Source organism: Lithobates pipiens, unplaced genomic scaffold (assembly GCF_037356315.1).
Source record: "Lithobates pipiens isolate NorthernLeopardFrog02 unplaced genomic scaffold, aLitPip1_a1.2 Scaffold_10, whole genome shotgun sequence".
Lineage (NCBI taxonomy): Eukaryota > Metazoa > Chordata > Amphibia > Anura > Ranidae > Lithobates > Lithobates pipiens.
In genome coordinates this window covers 219,067,856-219,090,810 of record NW_027507686.1, presented here as the reverse complement: position 1 = coordinate 219,090,810, position 22,955 = coordinate 219,067,856, and the positions used below count along the sequence as shown (strand labels likewise).

Below are 22,955 nucleotides of genomic sequence, written 5' to 3'. Positions count from 1 at the left end.
GAGAGGCATTATTTAACATTGTGTTGGTCAAGGCTGCAGTTTGTTTTTATCTAGAGATGCAAATAACCAAAGGGGGGTCACAATGCAGCCTTCCTCAGACAGGGAAATCTCTAAAGTAACTCGAAAAACACACAGGAGGGCGCAAGTGCCTAGTGCATTACCACCACCACTTTTTATTGAGTATCTTTTGTGCATATGGTGGAAATGCACTTGGTGTTTGCGCCCTCCTTAGTGTTTTTTGTGTTATCTACAGATGCTTCTTACCTGCATAGGCAGTTTTGAAGTGGAAAAAAAAAACTAACCCTTTAATATGCATTTCTTGTGCTGGATTAAAAAGGAACTCCAGATAAACAAAGCTCCTCTCCCTCCACTAATACATGGTTTAAAACCCTATTAAAGCAGAACTTAGCCCTGATTTGGAAAAACTTGAAGGCTGGAAGGATTTTTATTGCTTTAGAGATATACTACTGCCTTCTCTGCAGCAAAGGCTTCTTATATTTCTTCTTGCAAGACGCTTTAGAATGTATGTTGTGCATGCGCAGCTCAGTGTACATTCTTGACATGCCTTGATGCCAGGATGAACTCCCTACATGAATGTGAGTTGTGTCCTTCCAGCCAGCCAATCAAGATGGCTGAAGACCCCGAACTTCATAGAAACCAGAGGAAAGGTCTGGGCTGTTCAGCAACTGTAACATTATTACTCCATGAGGAGAGATTATTATTGGTTTTAACAGATCTGTGATGTCGTCATTTATCAGAGTTCATTCGAGTTTTATCAGAGTGTTCAGCCCTGACAAAAGATGGAGGTGTGGCTCCCAAAACATGTTTTTATGTGACTTCATTCCTAACTATTAAAATTATTTTGGACTCTTCCATCTGTTTTCTATTATTTTGCTAGCATAATTGCTTAAATCTGTCTTTATATCATCTTCCTACAAAACCCTGCACAGCACAAATTAAAGTTAGGTTGGGCACTCTGAGCCAATGCAGCTTTATTACATGTTACAATGCTGTCAAGCTTACTTGTTTTCAGGCACTGGAAGCTAGGGGCAAGAGGGGGTGTGAATACAATTTACAATCAGAAAGAATTTAAAGCGGAGCTCCACCCTAAAGTGGAGCTTCCGCTCATTGGAACCCTCCCCCCCTCCGGCGCCACAATTGGCACCTTTCAGAGGGGAGGGGGGGTGCAGGTACCTGTACAGTACAGGTATCTGCACCCACTTCTGGCATAGATATCTGCAGAATCTACGCCCCTTTCTGAAGGTCCCCCGCTGTCTGCTGGGAAACACACAGATCCCAGAGACAGCGGGGACCATCCTTATTGCGCAGCGCGACTCGCGCATGCGCAGTAGGGAACCGGGAAATGAAGCCGCAAGGCTCCACTTCCCAATTCCCATACCCAAGATGGCGGCGGCAGCACCCGAGAGACGATCGAGAGATCGTCTTCGGGTGCAGACATCGCGGGCGCGCTGGGCGGGTAAGTGTCATTATTTTAAAAGTCAGCAGCTGCAGTATTTGTAGCTGCTGGCTTTTAAAAAAAAACAAAAAACGGCAGACTCCCTCTTTAAATGCTTAGTTCACCTTTAATGAAAAACTGTAAAAGGTGAACTAACACTGTACACCCTGCCAACCCCGACCCTAAGCTATTCCTGAGCTGTCAGCGTTCCTGTAGCCGGTCCATCAGTTCAGGGATTTAAACTTCCTGCTCTTTTCCCTCTTTGTGCAGCACTTCTGGGATGGACTTGAACTATTCACTGTGACTGTGGTGAGCAATTGGAATCAAATCTGGTCTGTCCCAGAAACGCTGCACAGAGTAGAGGGAGAAGAACAGGATTTCAAATCCTGGGACTACTGGAGCGGCTGAGGAAGCTCTGACCACTCAGTACTGTCAAAGGTAAGTGCAGGGGGGATCGGAGAGGTGGGGAGCATGTATGGCTCGGGAAGGCAACCTTGGCCCTCCAGCCGCGGAGCAACTACAAATCCCTTCATGCCTCTGCCCTTAAGAGTCATGCCTGTGATTATTAGGGTTTTGCAATGTCTCATGGGACTTGTAGTTTCATCACAGCTGAAGGGCCAAGGTTGCCTACCCCGTGATGTATGGCGTTGGTGAAATAACAACACTTTAAGGAAGCATAATGATGCTCACTCCTTGTCCTATGTGTATGCTACTGACACCAGGAATCTTCAAATACAGCAAACATCAACTGGGGATCGCCTATATAGTTTAAATGCAGAAAATAATTGGGGCTGGTTAGGAAAACCAATCAGAATCGGTTCTTTTAAACCAGAGAATTAGGATACTGGATTATTTGCTCTGTGCAGTAATAACACTTGTATTCTGTCCTTTAATATTTTCAACTAGGAAACGCAAATGTATCAAAATTAAAGAGGAACTCCAGCGCCCCCCCCCCCCCCCCCCCTACAAATACTCTAGCTGCTGACTTGTAATATAAGGACCAGGATCCAGCAATGTCAGCATTTGAGCAATCCACTTCAGGTCCAGGTTCTGGCATCTTATATAAGAAAAGCCAGCAGTGAGGCCTTGCGACATCACAGCCAGTTTCCTACTGCACCTACGCAAAGTGTGCTGCCCATTGTTAATGTCTCTTTTATGCCTTTCTATCTTTGTTGCCTGGAGTTCAGCTTTAACAGCCAATGCAGATTTATCTATAAAAACAGCCATAAAGATGCCTTATATGGTGAACATACATAGTGCTAAATCCTTTCATACTCAAAGTTCATTAATTCAGACTTGCAGCTTGACAAATCTTTCATTCGGTAGCAAACCTAACATCCATCCACTACTGCAAACCCAACACCCAGTCCTCACCTCTTTACGATGTCGCTGTAAATGACAAATGGAAGGTCTGTGTACTGCTTCAATTTTCACCTCTTGGGCGGACGTGCGGTAGGACGGGTTGCTGTAAGTAAGGGTCCCCAGTGCTGGATCTGACAGCTTTGCACGGCGATGTCTGTGAATATACGAAGGTACATTAACTGGATATATTGAACTCTGAACATTTACCTTGGGTTGTTGGTTCTACTATAGTTTTACACTAATGTTGATGTGAAATTTGGTAACTGGTTGACTGTAGTTGGTTTTATCCACCATAATTCAGCATGGGTATTCCTACACAAACAATCAAAGACACCCAGTGAACCAAATAAAATGTATAGGTTATGATGAGGTTTCCCAGCCTTTAGTAAACGATACACCACCATCACAGTTTATGTCACTAGATCAGGGTCTCTACCGAGTATATCACCAGCCTCCAAAGAGGCAGCCTTTGACTTTCTACATCTGCAACTGCCCAAAACTCTCCTTTAAAGGTCACCCCTCTCTAAGCCCAAGTCTCTGGAAACATACCATGCACCTCCATCATTTGGGAGGTCTAATATGCCACCACAACAAGCTTCTCTCTACAGTAATAGGCACTCCTATCATCTACAAAAGCTACCAGGGGTCTTTAAATGATCTTTATAGAATTTTAGAAGTGCGGTATGATGAAAGCTGTGCTGATCACCATTTCCTTTTTAACAAACTTTTTGAAATGTTATACAGTGACATTTCATTAAGTTCTATTGGCCACAGCATGGTGCATGGGGGAGGATTGCATTGCACTGTGCTGGACTGAAAAAAAGTGGTGCATGCTGTACTTAAAGTGGAGCACCAATCCAAAAGGGGGAGCTCCGCTAGTTCGCACCCTCCGTTGCCACATTTTGCACTTTTTTTTGGAGAGGGGTGGTTTGAGCGGTAACTGGTTTGACAGGTACCACCTCCCACTTTCGGGTAAGATTGCTGCTCTACGTGCATTTCTGGCCCCTCCTCCTTTCCCTGCTGCCTTCTGGGACGCACACAGGTCCCACAAGACGGCGGGACCATTTAGAAAGTGCGCCTTGCGCATACACAGTAAGAAACCGGCTGTGAAGCCTGAAGTTTCCCTTACTGACAATGCCAGCCCCTGCACCCGAAGCCGATTGATGAATCCGCTTGGGGTACCAACAATCGCTGGATCCCTGGACAGATAAGTGTCCTTATATTAAAAGTAAGCAGCTACAGTATCTGTAGCTACTGACTTGTATTTTTTTTTCCCCTATTTAATTTTACCACACACCCCTGCAACGCAGTAGTGTCCCCTGGCTAGATATGAGGTGAGGCATTTTGCCCTGCCTTACAGTGAAACTGTCCTACTGCACCTGGTGCAAATGGGTCCTTAGGCTACAGTCTGACCATACTATCTCTGTACAATTTTACATCTACCAAAACTATGTAGAATGAGGACCTACTTGAATTACCCAATCAGTTTGTATCCACTCAGACAAGCCCTGGCACTACATACTTATAGGTAGATTTAAAGGAGATTGTACAATCAGATTGTAACATGTGGAGAGCTTAACAGAAGAGCCTTTCACACGGAGATCCCCCAACAAGAAAAGTCTGTGTGTATTAACAGAGAATTCTAGCGATTGTAGGCTCTCGATATAACCCCACTTCGGGTTAAGCCATCAATCAGGAGTGGGATTTGGCCAATGATGGACACCCTCACAGTTCCCACGAGGTTTAATGTTCCACCAATCACACTTCTGCCATCGCCCGATAACTTCCTTCTACTCACCGGTAGATTAACAGAGCACAGATGAGAAGCAGCAAGCAGAGAAGAGACAGAGATCCAGCAATAATGTGTGCCACACGTAGTCTGTCCCCTAAGCAAAAAGATTATGGAAAAAAAAAAAAAAAAGACCTTTATTAAAGAAACTCCTTTAAAGCGACTCAACTATGAAACAAAAATTAAGAAAAATATATAAAAAAAAAAAAACACACCAAAAGAAGAGTAATAGGGAATAACTGAAGGCAAACTGCTAAATACATCTGTGAAATAAATAAAAGGGAGCCATTTTATCCCACAGGGGTTTTGAAGTATGCCCATTCAGTCCTGAGATTTACACAGCTCTGCCACATCACAGTCCTGTCAAGCAGAATAGGAGATCTGATTTTTCTCTGCTGCAGTTAAACACTTACATATCTTGTCCCACTCCCAGCCTGTGACAAGACAGTGAAAGGAGAAGCAGCGGACTGATGAGCTCACTTCTCTACCTGTCCCTGTCAGCATGTTCCTTGCTAGCAAAGGAGCAGTGCAGCACAACTGATTGGCTCATCGGGCTGCTCCTACTTCTCCCAGTCTGAGCTCTGCTCTACAGGGTTTGTAAGAGGCTCACAACATGTCAAATTGAGATACCTGCTTTTAAAGAATACACGTCATGAGGTGTTGACGAATACAGAACAATTTTTGTCTTTTACCTGCCTGGAGTTCAGCTTTAATACAGGCTTGTCACACCACCTATGTTTCAGATCTTCGCTTTCTTGAAAAGATAGGTCAGCTGATAATCCGCTATGTCACAACATAGTGACCAGCAGGTGGAACCCCAACACACATTGGGGGACCAGGCGGCCACACCTCTGCTAAAGATACTTTAGCACCTCTTCAATTGATCGAAGATCCGGAGCATGGGTGGCAGGACAGGTAAATACATAAAAATTCTTCTTTTCACTTTGTTTCTAGGTTCAGAAAAACAAAACAAAAATAAAAATAAAAAAATGTTCCATTGTAAAAAAAATAAAAATAAAAAAAACACTTCAGTGTTTGCATTACAGTATCTGCATGCCCATCAGTGCCAAATATACACTCACCGACCCCTTTATTAGGTAGACCTTGTTAGTTCCAGGTTAGACCCCCCTTTTGCCTTCATTCTTTGTGGCAACAATTCAGCAAGGTAGTTGGTAGTGGTGGCATCACACAGTTTGTCAGATGCACATTCATGATGCGAATCTCCCCATCCACCACATCCCAAAGGTGCTCTATTGGATTGAGATCTGGTGAGTGTGGAGACCATTGCAGTACAGTGACCACATTGTCCAGTGGTGAGATGATTGGAGCTTTGCGACATTGTTCATTATCCTGCTGGAAGGAGCCATCACAAGATGGGTACACTGTAGTCATAAAGGGATGGACATGGTCAGAAACAATACTCAGGTAGGCCATAGCGTTTAAATGACGCATAATTGGTACTGAGGGGTCCAAAGTGTGCCAAGAAACATATTCCCAACACCATTACACCACCATCACAAGCCTGAACCGTTTATAGGCAGGAGGATCCATGCTTTCATGTTGTTTATGCCAATTTCTGACCCGACCTGCTGAATGTTGCAGCTGAAATCGAGACTCATCAGACCAGGCAACATTTTTCCAATCTTCTATTGTCTAGTTTTGGTGAGCCTGTGTGAATTGTAGCCTCAGATTCCTTAGCTAACAGGAGTGGCACCTGGTGTAGTATTCTGCTGTTGTAGTCCATCTTCTATAAGATTCCATGTGTTGTGCATTCGGAGATGGTATTCTGCATATCTTGGGTGTAACGAGTGGTTATTTGAGTTACTGCCGCCCATCATCTCAAACCAGTCTGCCCATTCTGCCCTTGTTGACCTCAACAAGGCATTTTCATCCATACAACTGCCATTCACTGGATATTTTCTCTTTTTCGGACTATTCTCTGTAAACCCTAGAGATGGTTGTGTGAAAATCCCACTAGATTAGCAGTTTTTGAAATACTCAGACCAGCCTGTCTGGCACCAACGACCATGCCACGTTCAAAGTCACTTAAATCCCCTTTCTTCCCCATTCTGAGGCTTGGCTTGAACTTCAGAAAGTTGTCCTCACCACGTCTAGATGCCTAAATGCATTTAGATTCTGCCATGTGATTGGCTGATTAGCAATTGGTCACCAAGCAATTGAACAGGGGTACCTAACAAAGTGGCCGTTGAGTGGATATCTGCATAAGCTTTCATGGTCTATGTGTGACCACTCCACCCTCCCAGCATATATGATATGACCCCATGGTATGACTTCGTATTCGGATCGTGTCAGAGGTGTGCTGTCAGCATGATGAAGGCAAAGTGCAAAAACAAACAAGGCTGGGAAAACATGTCAGGTACTGAATTTGCACTCTGGGTGATCTTATAGGTCTGATAAGGCCTGCTTCACACGGTGTACCTAATCGTACGGCTATGCCTGTATAGGTAGACAAGGCCCTCGCATGGACGTACATTTAAATTATGCCGGCGTGAATGAGGCCTTTAACTGGAAGTTGATGGAAGCATCTAGGACTATCTTTAGAACTACTGGACAAAATATGCAATTCTTGTTTGGCCACTCTCGTGATCTGAGAAGTTTGTCAGATAGCACATCTACCTTGAGCTTTTAACCCCTGCTAGTGGCCAAATAAAGGGTTAAAACGCGCCCACCAAGCGCCGATGCCAAAAGCGCTTTGCAGGCGCTTTTCAGGCATTTTGCAGGCGCTTCCCATTGATTTCAATGGGAAGGGGCGCTTTAGGAGCGGTGTATTCACTGCTCCAAAAGCACTGCAAAGACGCTGCTTGCAGGACTTTTTTTGATGCCCTGCCAACGCAGCGCCTCAGTGTGAAAGCACTCAGGCTTTCACATTGGGATTGCAGTTGCGGCTTCTTTCACGTGCTTTACAGGCGTTTTCTTTTAAGCTAAAGCGCCTGAAAAACACCCCAGTGTGAAAGGGGTCTCAGTGAGAAATCACTCAGCTTTCACATTGGGATTGCAGGTGAGGCTTCTTTCAAGCGCTTTACATGCGCTTTTTTTGATGCTAAAGCGCCTGAAAAACTCCCCAGTGTGAAAGGGTTCTAAGGAAAGAAGGGGAAGAAGACTGCAGCTTCCAAATCTCCAGACTGCTGCATCGGCTGTGTGGGCAGTGCCAGCTAATCATCCTCAGCGGTAAATGCAGCGAGGACCGTGGGAGCGTGGGTGGTTTCGTGTATTCGATTGCCTTTTCATTTTCTTTTGTCAAATGGTGAACTTACACCGTTTTTCTTTTTTTTTGAGGTCATAATGTAGAGTATAAGGTTTCCTATCATTTGAGCCCTGTCTTGGCACAAAGTTAATCCAGCTCTGAGCAATCCTCTTTTATTGTTCAGTGAGATAAATCTTGACAGAGAAAAACGTTGTCAAATCCTCCCCCTTGCTGTGAGTGAAGGGTGATTTACATATCTCATGCACTAGCCTAAGACATGCATTACTTTTTAATTCCCTCCCACTCCTTTCTTCTGCTGCTCTGCAAGGATTGGCTGTTCCCCACCTCAGCATGATTTGGCATGCTGAAGTCATGTGGGGACTTTTCTGGGTTTTGACTGGATGTTAGTGATCATAGCAGAAGTTCAGTGTAAGAAATACACAGGAGAAAATACATGTTGATAAGGGGAGTGTAGAAGTTGGCGGGGAATCTACTGACATCACGACTCCACCCACTGAGCCCTGGAAAAAAGACCCACCCACAGAATCTGCAGTTTTTTGGGTCTCATAGCAGACAGAGGGGAGACATTTGACAGATAATTATACATGCAGGAGGCTTGTATATCCTTCTAGATAACCAATATTGCAGTAGTTTATAGACATGTGCAGAGTAAAATATTTCGTTTCGGAATTTCGTTTTCGTCTGAAAACTTAATTTATTTAGTTACTCCCGAAATTCGTTTTTATTTATTTCGTTTTTCGTTCAAAAATTGCATTCGTCCGAAAATCCACATGAATTACGGTCGAATCTGTCTTGGAAGGCTTATGGTGTCTGTCGAATGTATAAAGAAGATTCGACGGAGCTAACTATATAGCGTACTTTAGAACCCTATTAAAGTCTATGGGACTCCAACGTTCAAAATCTAAAGTGCTAATTTTAAAGGCTAATTTGCAAGTTACTGTCCTAAAAAGTGTTTGGGGACCCGGGTCCTGCCCCAGGGGACATGTATCAATGCAAAAAAAAGTTTTAAAAACTGCCGTTTTTTCGGGAGCAGTGATTTTAATAATGATTAAAGTGAAACAATAAAAGTGTAATATTCCTTTAAATTTCGTAGGGGGGGGGGTTGTCTATAGTATGCCTGTGAAGGGGCGCATGTTTCCCGTGCTTAGAATTGTCCCTGCACAAAGTGTCATTTATGCAGGAAAAAAAGTCCTTTAAAATCACTCGCAGCTATTATGAATTGTCGGCTCCCGTAATACAGAGAACACTCATTGAAAGTCATTGATAAAAAAAATAAATAAATAAATAAATAAATAAAAAAGCGTGAGGGTCCCCCAAATTCAATTACCAGGCCCTTCAGGTCTGGTATGGATATTAAGGGGAACCCTGCCTCAAATTTAAGAAAAAATTTGACGTGGGGTTCCCCCTAAATATCCATAACCAGACCCTTCAGGTCTGGTATGGATATTAAGGGGAACCCCGCGTCAAATAAAAAAAAAAATTGACGTGGGGTTCCCCCTAAAAATCCATACCAGACCCTTTATCCGAGCACGCAACCTGGCAGGCCGCAGGAAAAGAGGGGGGGACGAGAGAGCGGCCCCCCCTCCCTCCTGAACCGTACCAGGCCACATGCCCTCAACATTGGGAGGATGCTTTGGGGGTCTGTGACCCCTCAAAGCACCTTGTCCCCATGTTGATGAGGACAAGGGCCTCATCCCCACAACCCTGGCCGGTGGTTGTGGAGGTCTGCGGGCGGGGGGCTTATCAGAATCTGGAAGCCCCCTTTAACAAGGGGACCCCCAGATCCCGGCCCCCCCCCTGTTTGAAATGGTAAGGGGGTACAAAAGTACCCCTACCATTTCACAAAGAAAGTGTAAAAAATGTTTAAATAAAACAAACACACTTTTGAAAAATTCCTTTATTAAAAATAAAAAAAAGATTCCAGCGGCGGTAATCCACTCTTGCTATCCATCGACGGACGGTCATATCTCCAGCGATGTCTAATATCATCCAGCGCAGCGCAGCATCCTTCTTCTGTCTCCGTGGAGGAGACACTACAGGCATTCCGGCGGCTGACGTTTGTTATATACGGAGGGCGGGGCCACCCGTCACCTGACCCCGCCCCCCTCTGACGCAAGGGGAAACCCGGGGTTCCCCGTGACGTATAGGTGACCCCGCCCCCCTCTGATGTAACGGAAACCTGCCTGTGTTACATCAGAGGGGTGCGGGTCACCCCTACGTCACGGGGAACCCTGGGTTTCCCCTTGCGTCAGAGGGGGGCGGGGTCAGGTGACGGGTGGCCCCGCCCTCCGTATATAACAAACGTCAGCCGCCGGAATGCCTGTAGTGTCTCCTCCACGGAGACAGAAGAAGGATGCTGCGCTGCGCTGGATGATATTAGACATCGCTGGAGATATGACCGTCCGTCGATGGATAGCAAGAGTGGATTACCGCCGCTGGAATCTTTTTTTTATTTTTAATAAAGGAATTTTTCAAAAGTGTGTTTGTTTTATTTAAACATTTTTTACACTTTCTTTGTGAAATGGTAGGGGTACTTTTGTACCCCCTTACCATTTCAAACAGGGGGGGGCCGGGATCTGGGGGTCCCCTTGTTAAAGGGGGCTTCCAGATTCTGATAAGCCCCCCGCCCGCAGACCTCCACAACCACCGGCCAGGGTTGTGGGGATGAGGCCCTTGTCTTCATCAACATGGGGACAAGGTGCTTTGAGGGGTCACAGACCCCCAAAGCATCCTCCCAATGTTGAGGGCATGTGGCCTGGTACGGTTCAGGAGGGAGGGGGGGCCGCTCTCTCGTCCCCCCCTCTTTTCCTGCGGCCTGCCAGGTTGCGTGCTCGGATAAAGGGTCTGGTATGGATTTTTAGGGGGAACCCCACGTCAATTTTTTTTTAAATTTGACGCGGGGTTCCCCTTAATATCCATACCAGACCTGAAGGGTCTGGTTATGGATATTTAGGGGGAACCCCACGTCAAATTTTTTCTTAAATTTGAGGCAGGGTTCCCCTTAATATCCATACCAGACCTGAAGGGCCTGGTAATTGAATTTGGGGGACCCACACGCTTTTTTTTTTTTTATTTATTTATTTATTTTTTTATCAATGACTTTCAATGAGTGTTCTCTGTATTACGGAGCCGACAATTCATTATAGCTGCGAGTGATTTTAAAGGACTTTTTTTCCTGCATAAATGACACTTTGTGCAGGGACAATTCTAAGCACGGGAAACATGCGCCCCTTCACAGGCATACTATAGACAACCCCCCCCTACGAAATTTAAAGGAATATTACACTTTTATTGTTTCACTTTAATCATTATTAAAATCACTGCTCCCGAAAAAACGGCCGTTTTTAAAACTTTTTTTTGCATTGATACATGTCCCCTGGGGCAGGACCCGGGTCCCCAAACACTTTTTAGGACAGTAACTTGCAGAATCTTTTCTCTCTGTCAAATCTTTTTTCTCTGTCGAATATTTTCTCTATATAATCTTGGACTAATAGAGGTAAGGTTAGGCACATTCGAACACAGGTTCTATAGACACTTGTCAGAGTCACGTCGAATCTCCTATTCTATATCGAACTGTTGTAACAATGAAAACGAAAATAAAGCATTTATTTATGTCGGATCTTTCGTTTTTCGGATTTTGTGCTTTCGTTATCGTTTGGCAAAACGAAAACGAAAATAGCTGAAATTCGGACGAAAATGCATTCGGACGAAAACGAATGCACATGTCTAGTAGTTTAGAAAGGATGAGAGTGGGTTTACATCCACTTTAAGCAATATTGCTTGGTCACCCGTCAACTGAACAGACAGGAGCAGCAGGACAATGGTGAGGTGATCCCTCTGCTCTCCCCTTCATGTTCTGGAAGGAAAAGTGACAACACTGTACAATGCAGCAGAGTGCTGACCTACTGAACACAGCAGGTTGATCTATAAAGACATATTTTGGTACTTCCAATAGTTAGATGTAAAAGTAAAATATATTTTTTAATGAATAAACGTATTGAAACTGATTATTTTTTTAGATCTTTAATGGTTTTTAAAAATCCTATATCCTGCTCTTCATTTTGAATCATCCTTGGATATATAGAAAGGATGTAAAAATATGAAAGTATATTCATAAATATAGCTACAGTGTGCTCCTTTACCTGCACTGGCTGGCACGGCCCCGAAAGGGGTACAGAGTCCCCTTGATGCCTCTTCATCTGAGCAGCTACAAAGGAAATGATAAAAGTTAGGATACATCAATACACATTTCCTTGAGAAGCAGCAAATCCCAGCCGGTCACGGCTTACACCTACCTTCCTGCGGTCACTCCGGGAGTGCTTTCCCCTCGCTCGATCTCGTTGTCGGGATTGAAGGCGCCAGGAATCTTTTCACTATTGTTTGTTGGAATAGGAGCTGAAGGTAAAAATCCAGGAACTGAATTGGTAGGAAGTGAAGGGAGGATTGTTAGGGAAAAAACAAGATTTCTTAAAGGTGGGAATTGCAAAAGCAGCCACACTGTCTTCACCATTGCACAGAGGACTTACAGCGGTTTTAAAGCCTAAACCTTTCTTACCTAAATGCATTCCTTGTATTAAGGCAAGAAACGTTTACGTAGTAGTATTGCCCCCTCACCTCCACTTATACTTACCTAAGCTCTCATTCAGTCCAGCTCTGTGCCCGTCTATAGCAGCTCTCTCCTCTTCTCTCACAAGCTTTGCTGAAGCAGTCAAATCCTGTAAGGAGGGAGCAGGGGGCAGGGCTGCTCTGCAAGGTGTGTGTATGGACACAGACAGTGCAACGCAGGGTCGAGCCTGCACAAGCACCCCAATTGCAAGCAGCTTGCTACAGGGGCACACAGAAAGGAGGAGCCAGGAGCGCCTGTGGGCACCCCAGGAGAGGTGGTTTGGGGTTGCTCTGTGGAATAGCATTGCACCAAGATAGGCCCCTTTTATTCTATAGTTTTGGTAGATATATGGAGTTTGTATAAACTTTGTACAATCATGGCTGTAATGTATATAAAGATGAGAACAGAAAATTATTGGATGAGGTTCATAAAGGGAAGACGAGATTTTTATAGAGCCAGATTCTCCTTTTTTATTTCCTAATACTGCAAGGAGAGAATGCATGGGGGGGAAATTCATTGGCTGATATAGACAACAAAAACATCAATTTTCAATCTTTTGACATATATGCAAAATATCTTCTAAAATAGTGGCTGGAGTAGGGAATTGTTAGAAACTCGGTTGGGTTTTTATTGCTACCTGTATCCCCCACTAGGGAGACTCGCCCCTCTCTATGTAACCTGCTTGCTACGTCAGAAGGTTCACTAAAAGTGAAATTGTAGCTCCGCTGCTCTTTCCAAAATATGGAAGTATACTTGGCAAACGCTCACATTATGAAGACTCCTCTGCCCGTTTGTCCCCCATCTAGTGCTAATACAGTATCTCACAAAAGTGAGTACACCCCTCACATTTTTATAAATATATTATATTTGTACATGTTACCACACTGAAGAAATGACACGTTGCTACAATGTAAAGTAGTGAGTGTACAGCTTGTATAACAGTGCATGTTTGCTGTCCCCTCAAAATAACTCAACACAGCCACAAATGTCTAAACCGCTGGCAACATAAAACAGAGTATACCCTGAAAATGCCCAAATTGGGCCCAAGTAGCCATTTTCCCTTCCCGATGTCATGTAACTTGTTAGGCGGCGTACACACGCGGGGACTGTCTGCCGAAACTAAGTTCGTCAAACAGTCCGCTCAAACTTTTGAATGAACGAACACGCCCACACACGGCACTTTTTGAGCGGACAAATACGGCAAACTTTGTTCGTCGTACTAAGTCCGCGCAACTTTTGAAATGAGCGGACTCGCCCACACACGAGGCAACAGTCCGCTCATTTCGAGCGCGTGTGCAGGTAGGCGGGGCCCGCGACGAAGACGTCGCGGGCTCCGCCGCCTGGAATGGACTTAAAGGGGAACCCCAACGCCGAAAAAAAACGGCGTGGGGGTCCCCCCAAAGTCCACAACAGACCCTTGTCCGAGCACGCTACCCGGCCGGCCAGGAAAGGGGGGCGAGCGAGCGCGCCCCCCCTCCTGAGCCGTACCAGGCCGCGTGCCCTCAACATGGGGGGTGCCTTGGGGAAGGGGGGGCCGCGCGGCCCCCCCACCCCAAAGCACTTTGTCCCCATGTTGATGAGGACAAGGGCCTCTTCCCGACAACCCTGGCCGTTGGTTGTCGGGGTCTGCAGGCGGGGGGCTTATCGGAATCCGGGAGCCCCCTTTAATAAGGGGGCCCCCGGATACCGGCCCCCCACCCTATGTGAATGAGTATGGGGTACAATGTACCCCTACCCATTCACCTGTAAAATAAAAGTACCCAAAAAAAAAACACAACACACGAGATAAAATATTTTATTGCACAGCTCCGGGGGTCTTCCGTCTTCGGGGGTCTTCTCGCCGGACTCCTCCGCTATCTTCTTGTAGCTCTTTTGCTAGCGGAGGAGTCCGGCTTTCTTCCTCCCCGCCGCCGGCCTCTTCTCCCGACTTCGGGGGTCTTGTCCCCCTCTTCGGTTCTTCTGCCGGGCCACCGCGCCTTCTTATAGCTCTTTTGCAGGCGGTGGCCCGGCGGCGACAGAAGTTGAGCCAACAGTCCGCCCGTGTGTACGCGGCCTTAGTGTTACAAGGTCTCAAGTGTGAATGGGGAGCAGGTGTGTTAAATTTGGCATTATCACTCTCACGCTCTCATACTGGTCACTGGAAGTTCAACATGGCACCTCATGGCAAAGAACTCGGAGGATCTGAAAAAAAAAGAATTGTTGCTCTACATAAAGATGGCCTAGGCTATCAGAAGATTGCCAAGACCCTAAAACAGAGCTGAAGCACAGTGGCCAAGACCATACAGCGGTTTAACAGGACAGGTTCCACTCAGAACAGGCCTCGCAATGGTTGACCAAAGAAGTTGAATGCACGTGCTCAGCGTCATATCCAGAGGCGGTCTTTGGGAAATAGACGTACGAGTGCTGCCAGCATTGCTACAGAGGTTGAAGGGGGGGGGTCAGCCTGTCAGTGCTCAGACCATATGGCGCACACTCAAATTGGTCATGGCTGTTCCAGAAGGAAGCCTCTTCTAAAGATGATGCACAAGAAAGCCCACAATCCATTTGCTGAAGACAAGCAGACTAAGGACATGGATTACTGGAACAAGCCCTGTGGTCTAATGAGACCAAGAAAAACTTATTTGGTTCAGATGGTGTCAAGTGCTTGTGGTGGTAACCAGGTGAGGACTACAAAGACAAGTGTGTCTTGCCTGTAATCAAGCATGGTGGTGGGAGTGTCATGGTCTGGGGCTGCATGAGTGCTGCCGGCAATGGAGAGTTACAGTTCATTGAAGGAACCATCAATGCCAACATGTACTGTGACATACTGAAGCAGAGCATGATCCCCTCCCTTCAGAGACTGGGACGCAGGGTAGTCCCAGCATCCGGCTCCATTCTCATGGATCTTACAGACACCAGGAATGGGCAGGGAGTGAACACTGCACTGCGTATGTGTGTACATGTTTAAAGGAATTGCTAGTAGCAAGTGAAGGGTTTTTTAGCAGATGAAAAACGCAAAAAATTTGAATTTTTCCTTTTTCTTTATAAAAGCACCCATTCTGAATAAAAAGGCACAAGGAGCATTGCAAGTGTGATCGCTGCATGGTCAATGCAATGCACAAGATGGCTCTGCCTATTAGGTTTTGATGGCCATAAAGACTTTTCAATTGGAGATCTGAAGGCAACCAGCTTCTTCTGTGCTCTCCTAAGAAACTTCATAATCCCCTAGCACACCAATATCAGGGGTCTTACAATGTTTATTTGTGAAATCAACATTTTATATAAAATATCAGTTTAAAATTTCTAAACTTAAACCCAAAATGTAAGAGGAGCAGAGAATGGGCACTCACTTGTAGAGCAGAGTTCTGTTTCCAGGTCATCCGGACAGGCACACACAAAATCATAACTTCGGGCAAAGCACAGGTGGGAACAGCCGCCATTATTAACCCCGCAAGGATTGCTACCTGCAAAGTAGGCAGAGAGTTCCAGATAAAGCAAGGGATGTTCTCTAAATTGTTATCATGAAAATCTCAGGAAATATCCCAATATACCAGATAGAAAAGAGGCAAAAAAGGGAATATTCTTTATTATGATTACTATTTATACCTGACTGCCGCATAGGAGATACAACAATGATGTCCATCAGCCCCTCCATATTGCCCAATATGGTTTCCTGGCTCCTCCCAGAGTATTTGTCCACCCTCTGAATAGACTTGGTTTGCCAGTCAGTCCAATATATCCAGCGGCCTTCCTGTTAAAAAATAAAAATAAAATAATCATTGGCTCAACAAAATTCAATTGGCAAATTAATATTTCTCATACACTGTGCTGCCATAAATATGATCACAATGACACTTCAATAAGCTTAACTTAATCGGTGCAGGAATGTAAATGAACCAGGATTTGGTTCAACAATCTATTTATTGACCATTATCAAATCACAACTCCTTAAAGCTGAACTCCAGTTAGACATTAAAAAATACAAATGAATACATGTGCATTTATGTACAACTTAATAGTGGTGACCCCCCCCCCCCCCCCACCACAGAAAAATTTAAAAAGTCAGCAGCTACACATACTGTAGCTGGTGACTTTTAATATTGGGACACTTGCATGTCCTGGAATCCAGCGAGGTTGGCACCCCAGTTGATGTTTCCATTGGCTCTCGGGTGCTGCTGCCACCATTTATAGTAAGGGAACCCAGCAGTAAAGCCTTTCAGCTTCACAGCTGATTCCCTACTGTGCATGCGAGGGAGGAGGGGTGCTGAAATTTTTTCCTGAAGTTCAGCCGTAGAAAAAAAAAAAAAAACCTGTTCCTCTTTCATATATATGTATTAATAAAAAAATTACCCAGAATTCTCACCTGTGTGAGAGCGAAGGGGTGGGAGACTTGACTAACGAGTATTTGACGGGTCCTTCCATTCAGATCTGCATTCTCTATACGATCCAGGTGAGCATCTACCCAGTAGATCCTAGGGGAGCAGAAGACAACACTGGTGAGCTGTAGACATAAAAATGAAAGTGGCTCAGAACACACAAACCGTTCTAACGTATTCTCACTGACCTGCGGGTGTCATAGTCCAACGTCAATCCGTTGGGCCACCCAAGATCTGTATTAATGATGATCTTGCGATCAGAGCCATCCAAGTGAGCCCTCTCAATTTTGGCAACGTGGCCCCAGTCTGTCCAGAACATGTAACTAAGGAGAATACAATTAGGGTTAGTGGCTACTAGGCCTGCATTTTATTTCAGTTTGTGATGCTTCTGAGAAGATTTACTGACAGGTACACCTGATCTGCATGTGACCTCCTGCTGACCTGTCATTCCCCACCTAAGCTGCTCCTGCATTCTCATTGGATTTTATGGGGAGAGAAGCAGTTGGGATACAAACAAAAGTCTATTGACACAGGCCCTTCGACTACCCAGGTCAGTTCGGTGGAAGCTGGCAAAATAGGGAGAGAACATTTCTGGTCTTGAAAGTTTACCGCTTTGTAGAAGCCAGTGTTTAATCAAGGCCCCCCAATAGGGTTTTTTCGCAGCAGAGATCAAAACATTGAATCGTTTAAAGGAATTTTATTAGAAATTGTAACAAGAAGTCATGAACACACAAACAAGCTCCGGTCAAAGATGTGTGTGAATATTCAATTTTACACTATTACAATCATGCAACAATATTTCTCAGCATTTAAATGCAAATTCCCAATGCATTTCAACATGCTACAGTCAACAGGATAGGGATTTGTATTATCAAAGTCTATATTGCTGATATATGAATAATGATTGCATATATGTCTTGACAGCAAACGAATCCCCTGAGGAAGACTTTTGACCATGCATGCTGAAACGCGTTGGGTTTGCATTTTAACTACTGATAAATATTGTTGCATGATCGTAATAGGGTAAAATTTAATATTCACGCACATCTTTGACTGGAGCTCATATTTTAAGTGTTTATGTGTGTTCATGACTTATTGTTACAATTTCTAATAAAATTATTTTAAACAATTCAATGTTTTGATCCCTCATGCAAAAAAAAAAAAAAAAAACACATTGGGGGAGACTTTCCCATGCTATGTTATTCTAGTTTTCGGTTTTGAATTCCAGAGTGTTAACATAAATTTCTGGAAAGCCCCACTCCAGAGCCAAAATACTGCTTTGTTTTGGGCAGGGTGGGGAACACCTGGAACCCCTTGACAAATTTTAATTGCAGTCTGTGTCTTCATTGGGGAGATTTCCCCTTACCTGTAGTCAGGATGGGATATGTTAGGAATTTTTTTTCAGCTGGAACAGAGATTCCAAAAAAAAAAAAAAAAAAACACCACACACACAATGGGGGAAATGAAAGGATGGTGCAGGCTTTTTCTGAACTGAGAAAACAGAGCAGATGCTGCTCCAAATTGGCAAAGGCGATGAAAGCCTTTTTTGTTAATTAGGGGCAATCTGCTTCATTTTCTATACCCAGTCTGTGCAATAAAGGGAGCTCCCTCTGACACTCCTCTGAAATAGAAACATGTGAGAGTGGTGCAGATGTGCCTGAAACAGGTCTATCTGCTTTGTTGTGCGATGCGCCCTACTCTCATCAGTTCCCTGCACCCTTATAATGCCGCAGGAAGCTGGTGATGGTGGCATGTGCCACATTAAGCTTTGTTTATTCCCTCTGAGTATATTGGGGAAGGGATAGAACCCCTGTCAGGTTATTTTCACTGCCTGTAACTTTCTGACTTTGTGATAAACATTTCCTTTCTTGCCCTGCTGTCACAGCCGGTCAGGGGGACACTAACAAGGTAATAGACAGCAATAAAAGTTGAAAAGGTAATTTCTACCACGTCTATCTACAACTAAAAAGAAAAAAGTTGATTTGAGTTAGAAGAACCAAGGTATCAACACAATACAAATATCACTGGTTGAGAAACAACAAAACATCCAAACCAGACAAGTGTCATAAATGGCACAAGCATCAGGAAATTCAAGACCAGAAATTGTCAATTCAGGATTTCTGCTCTTACCCCTTCCTTGGAAACACCGCAATGGCCCGAGGCTCGTCCAGACTGTTATTAATAAGCACCTTCCGATATCTCCCATCCAATCGGGACACCTCAATCGTGTTTGCCCCGGTGTCTGTCCAGTACAGATTCCTGGCTATCCAGTCCACAGACAGACCATCTGTGGTCTTCAGTCCTTCACCAATGATAGTCTCCATACCAGTGCCGTCAAGGTTTACCCTCCTAAAAGACAGCATAGATTTTCAGTAAACAGAAAACCTGTTTTCTGATACAATGTAGAGAAAAAAATGGTAAACATACAAAAAGTGTTATTAAAAGGACCTGCTGAAACATTCACAAATATCTATATAAAAAGTACAGAAATGAGATTTTAGCCTAAAAGAGGCTCACCAGTGCCAGCTGATACTTTCCCTGGAATGATTTGATGGAAGGGCGGCCGGCTGTGTGCAGGGCCATCCCTCCCATGCCTATTTTTTTAGAAAACTGAACTCCAGGCAGATATAAAAAAAATAAAAATGCACATTTTTTAACCTGCAAAAAAAAGTGAACTTATCCTTTAAGAGGAACAAGCTGTGCTTCTTAATTACTAGGTAATGAATACGCGCACCTGTTAGTGTGTGAAACGCGACTGCCATTTGTACTGTCTAACACTTGGGATGTTCGTTATTAAATAAGAATTTTGATGGATCTTGGAGTGCAGCCATTTCTTCAGTGTTGATTGTATGCGGAGGCGAGCCGAGGCGGGCACCTGTCATAGCATTAGGCTTCCTGTCTCACCTGGAGCAGCGAGTTCTTTTGTTTGGATACTATGGTAGACTAGACCTCATGTACAAAACTCCAAAAACCGGAGGATTTCAAAAAATTTAGAAAGCTTCTAGCAAGCTGTAAGCAGGTAAACAAAGTACCGCTGGTTCTAATGGGTAGGGGAAAAAAAACAAAAAAAACACACACACTCATAATGAATTGTCAGTGTATTATACAAATGGACGTGATGACATCATGTGATGCTCGTCTGTGTAAAGACACCCATTCAATATAAATAGCCCATGTTTGTGTTTGGGTGCTGTGTACAGCACCAGGGACATATCCATTCATCTCAGCATTACTGTAAGTACTCCATATGCTCTCTTATTTATGCTACCTTTGTTAACACCAAGTGGCAAGGTTTATAATGCCGCTGTTCTCTTTTCATAGATCCTCTATGGGTACTTTTTGCTAGTTAGGCTGTATTACGTGCCGCTAGCTTGCTGAAGCTCTATTGGTGTTTTTTCCTCATTGGATCCGTGTTTTCTCAGCAGTATTCCCCTGGCGTTTATGATCACCGATTGCTATCGAGACATACACCTGCCCCTGCTGTAGCAATTGTTTAAGCTTACTTGCTAGTAGGTATCCATATGGATTTACATTTATTTGTAATGTCTCACCATTTGCATAATACACTGACAATTCATTCTGTGTGCTTTTTTGTTTTGTTTTTCTACCCATTGGAACCAGCCGTGCGCTGTTTACCTGCTTACAGCTTGCTAGAAGCAGTCTACATTTTTTGAAATCCTCCGATCTTTAGAGTTTTGTACTACCATAAGGTATCTTATGATTTTTGGTGTCGGTTTTCTTTTGGTTTCTCTATGACTGTAGAGCATACGCTTTTGAATACAACATAATGTAAAACATATGTGATTTGTCGGTTTTTAATTTGAATATATCTCATTGCAGACAGTGAGATTCGTTCTTCCTCCTTTTTTTGTTACATCTTCGAACCTTGATCACGTCCTGAAGAAGTCTAACGGCGAAACGCATTGATGCACAAGGGCTCACTGTATCAATTGTATCATGTTATATGCTTTTTAACTTTGTACTGTCTGTAACACTTGGGATGTTCGTTATTAAATAAGAATTTTGATGGATCTTGGAGTGCAGCCATCTCTTTAGTGTTAGTCTACCATAAGGTATCTTTTACGATTTTTGGTGTCTGTTTTCTTTTGGTTTCTCTATAACAGTAGAGCATATGCTTTTTAATGCAACATAATGTAAAACATATATGTGATTTGTCGGATATTAATTTGAATATATCTCATTCCAGACAATGAGATTCGTTCTCCCTCCTCTTTTATGTTACATCTTTGATCGTGTCCTGAAGAAGCCTAACGGCGAAACGCATAGACGCATAAGGGCTCACTGTATCAACTGTATCATTTTATATGCTTTTTACATTTTTGAACACTGATTATACAACATACTTTTTTTAATAAATATTATTCTTTTTATGTCTCTATTGTCTCCATGCCTTTAAAGTCTGACCTTTGGATACTTTTGTAGTATCCTTTTTTGTGTTTCCCCTTCAATTTACAGATGTGGCATTGTGAGTACTTTCTTTTCTTATTTTCCAGGAATACAGGAATCTAATATAAGACATATTCAGGTACCTGAATTTGTTTTTTAACCCTTTCCTTGCTACCCACCTGATCACATCCAGGAAAACATCAGTGTAGTAGATTTGGTTTTCTATGCTTTCAAAGTCCAAAGAGATGACATTGTTGAGCTCCTTAATGGGCACGTGGACATCTGTGTGGTCATCCGTGTCCAGTGATATCATGCGGATGGAGTCACGACTGGAGAACAGCAGATAGGTGTCGGGAGATGGGTCACAAGTCCTGCCATCTTCTTTCAGGAGAATGCCGGTAGGGCAGGCGCAGGAGTAACTGACGGGGTTTGGCAGACACAGATGGGAGCAGCCGCCATTGTTGTTACCACACTTGTTGAATCCTAATAGGCAGAAGAAAGGAAGCACAATGCATTTTCACATGACTCCATTCATACATAATAGGTATAGCTATTAAAAGAAACCTATAATACAAAGATTATAGCCTCCCTCTAAAGAAAGAAGACTGGTAATTACCAAGGTTTCCTTCCTTTTCTCATGTTGCTCCTTTTATTGCTTATTTTATATGCAACCTAACAAAGCTACTATAGATCAGTGTTTCTCAACCTTTTTTCTGTCAAGGCACCCTTTAAAATATTTTCCGTCAAACTGCTCCGATCGGACATACTCCGATCATGTGTAGAGAATTCCGATCAGACAAAGTGCCACGCATGCTCAGATCAAATTCCTACATCAAAGCTATTGGCTACTAGCCTGAACGTAGTCCCATTGTAAGGAAATTACGTCATCACATTCTGAAAGATCGGATTTTCCGACAACTTTGTCCGACCATGTGTATGCAACAGTTTCGGACAAGATCCGACGGATTTGGTTGTCGGAATCTCCGACTGTGTGTACAAGGGCTTATAGTTTTACATAATGCAGCAACAATGCAGTAACCCCATATAAACCCTTCAGTAAATGGATAACGGAGCCAAAAAATGCACCTGTAATTAAAATTATAAAAATTACAGTGGAACCTAACAAAAAATGCAGCCAGTATATGTATACCTATCCTTTGGAGGCAGGGATCTTCCTCATCAGCCTAGGTCTTTCTAAATTAACAAAATTAGACGTATGAAAGCTCTGACAGCCTCTCAAACACCAGGAGTTAAAAATCGATACAAATACGATTTTACTGGCTAGAGTTCACAGGTTCTCAGGAATGTCGACAGTTCTTTCTAGGGGTTGATTTCATCAAGCTTAAAAAAAATTAAAAAAAAATAAAAATAAAATGAAGAGGGTCCCCAACTGAGATCGCATATCCTCCCAACCCGAAACATTCAAGGTCTCTGAAATTCCCTACTTAGTCTTTCCTTCCCTTCTGTATTTCTTATCCTATTCCCTCCCTCGCACCTATTCTATAATTCATCATTCCAATTTCTCTCTTTTGTAGTTCACTACTGACTACCTGATTGGTTAGATAAGAGAAAACTCAAGAAAAAACTCAAAAAGGTGGTACCTTTGATCGTGCGTACTAGTATGAATATGAATATAAATATATATATATATATATATATATATATATATTAAATAAAAGTAGTATGTTCTTTGACTAGTGGTGCTGCACATATCTATTTGCTGTGAATAGGGAATTTTCTACTTGCTCACACAT

General features: G+C 43.6%; 1 protein-coding gene across 2 annotated transcripts in view; it reads right to left on the bottom strand.

The window, feature by feature from the left end:
• The window catches only part of LOC143940196 (low-density lipoprotein receptor-related protein 4-like), an 80,178-nt gene that overhangs the window by 47,750 nt on the left and 9,473 nt on the right, over nt 1–22,955 (bottom strand). Inside the window, exons 12-21 of one of the 2 annotated variants that reach the window (XM_077461337.1) lie at nt 21,381–21,684; nt 18,925–19,143; nt 16,983–17,117; nt 16,782–16,890; nt 16,025–16,169; nt 15,769–15,882; nt 12,129–12,249; nt 11,976–12,040; nt 4,617–4,704; nt 2,831–2,972 (exon numbers count right to left, since the gene is read on the bottom strand). In XM_077461337.1, coding sequence (XP_077317463.1) covers nt 2,831–2,972; nt 4,617–4,704; nt 11,976–12,040; nt 12,129–12,249; nt 15,769–15,882; nt 16,025–16,169; nt 16,782–16,890; nt 16,983–17,117; nt 18,925–19,143; nt 21,381–21,684 — 1,442 coding nt within the window. The remainder of the gene's footprint in view (nt 1–2,830; nt 2,973–4,616; nt 4,705–11,975; nt 12,041–12,128; nt 12,250–15,768; nt 15,883–16,024; nt 16,170–16,781; nt 16,891–16,982; nt 17,118–18,924; nt 19,144–21,380; nt 21,685–22,955) is intronic. The other variant, XM_077461346.1, reaches the window with a different exon arrangement.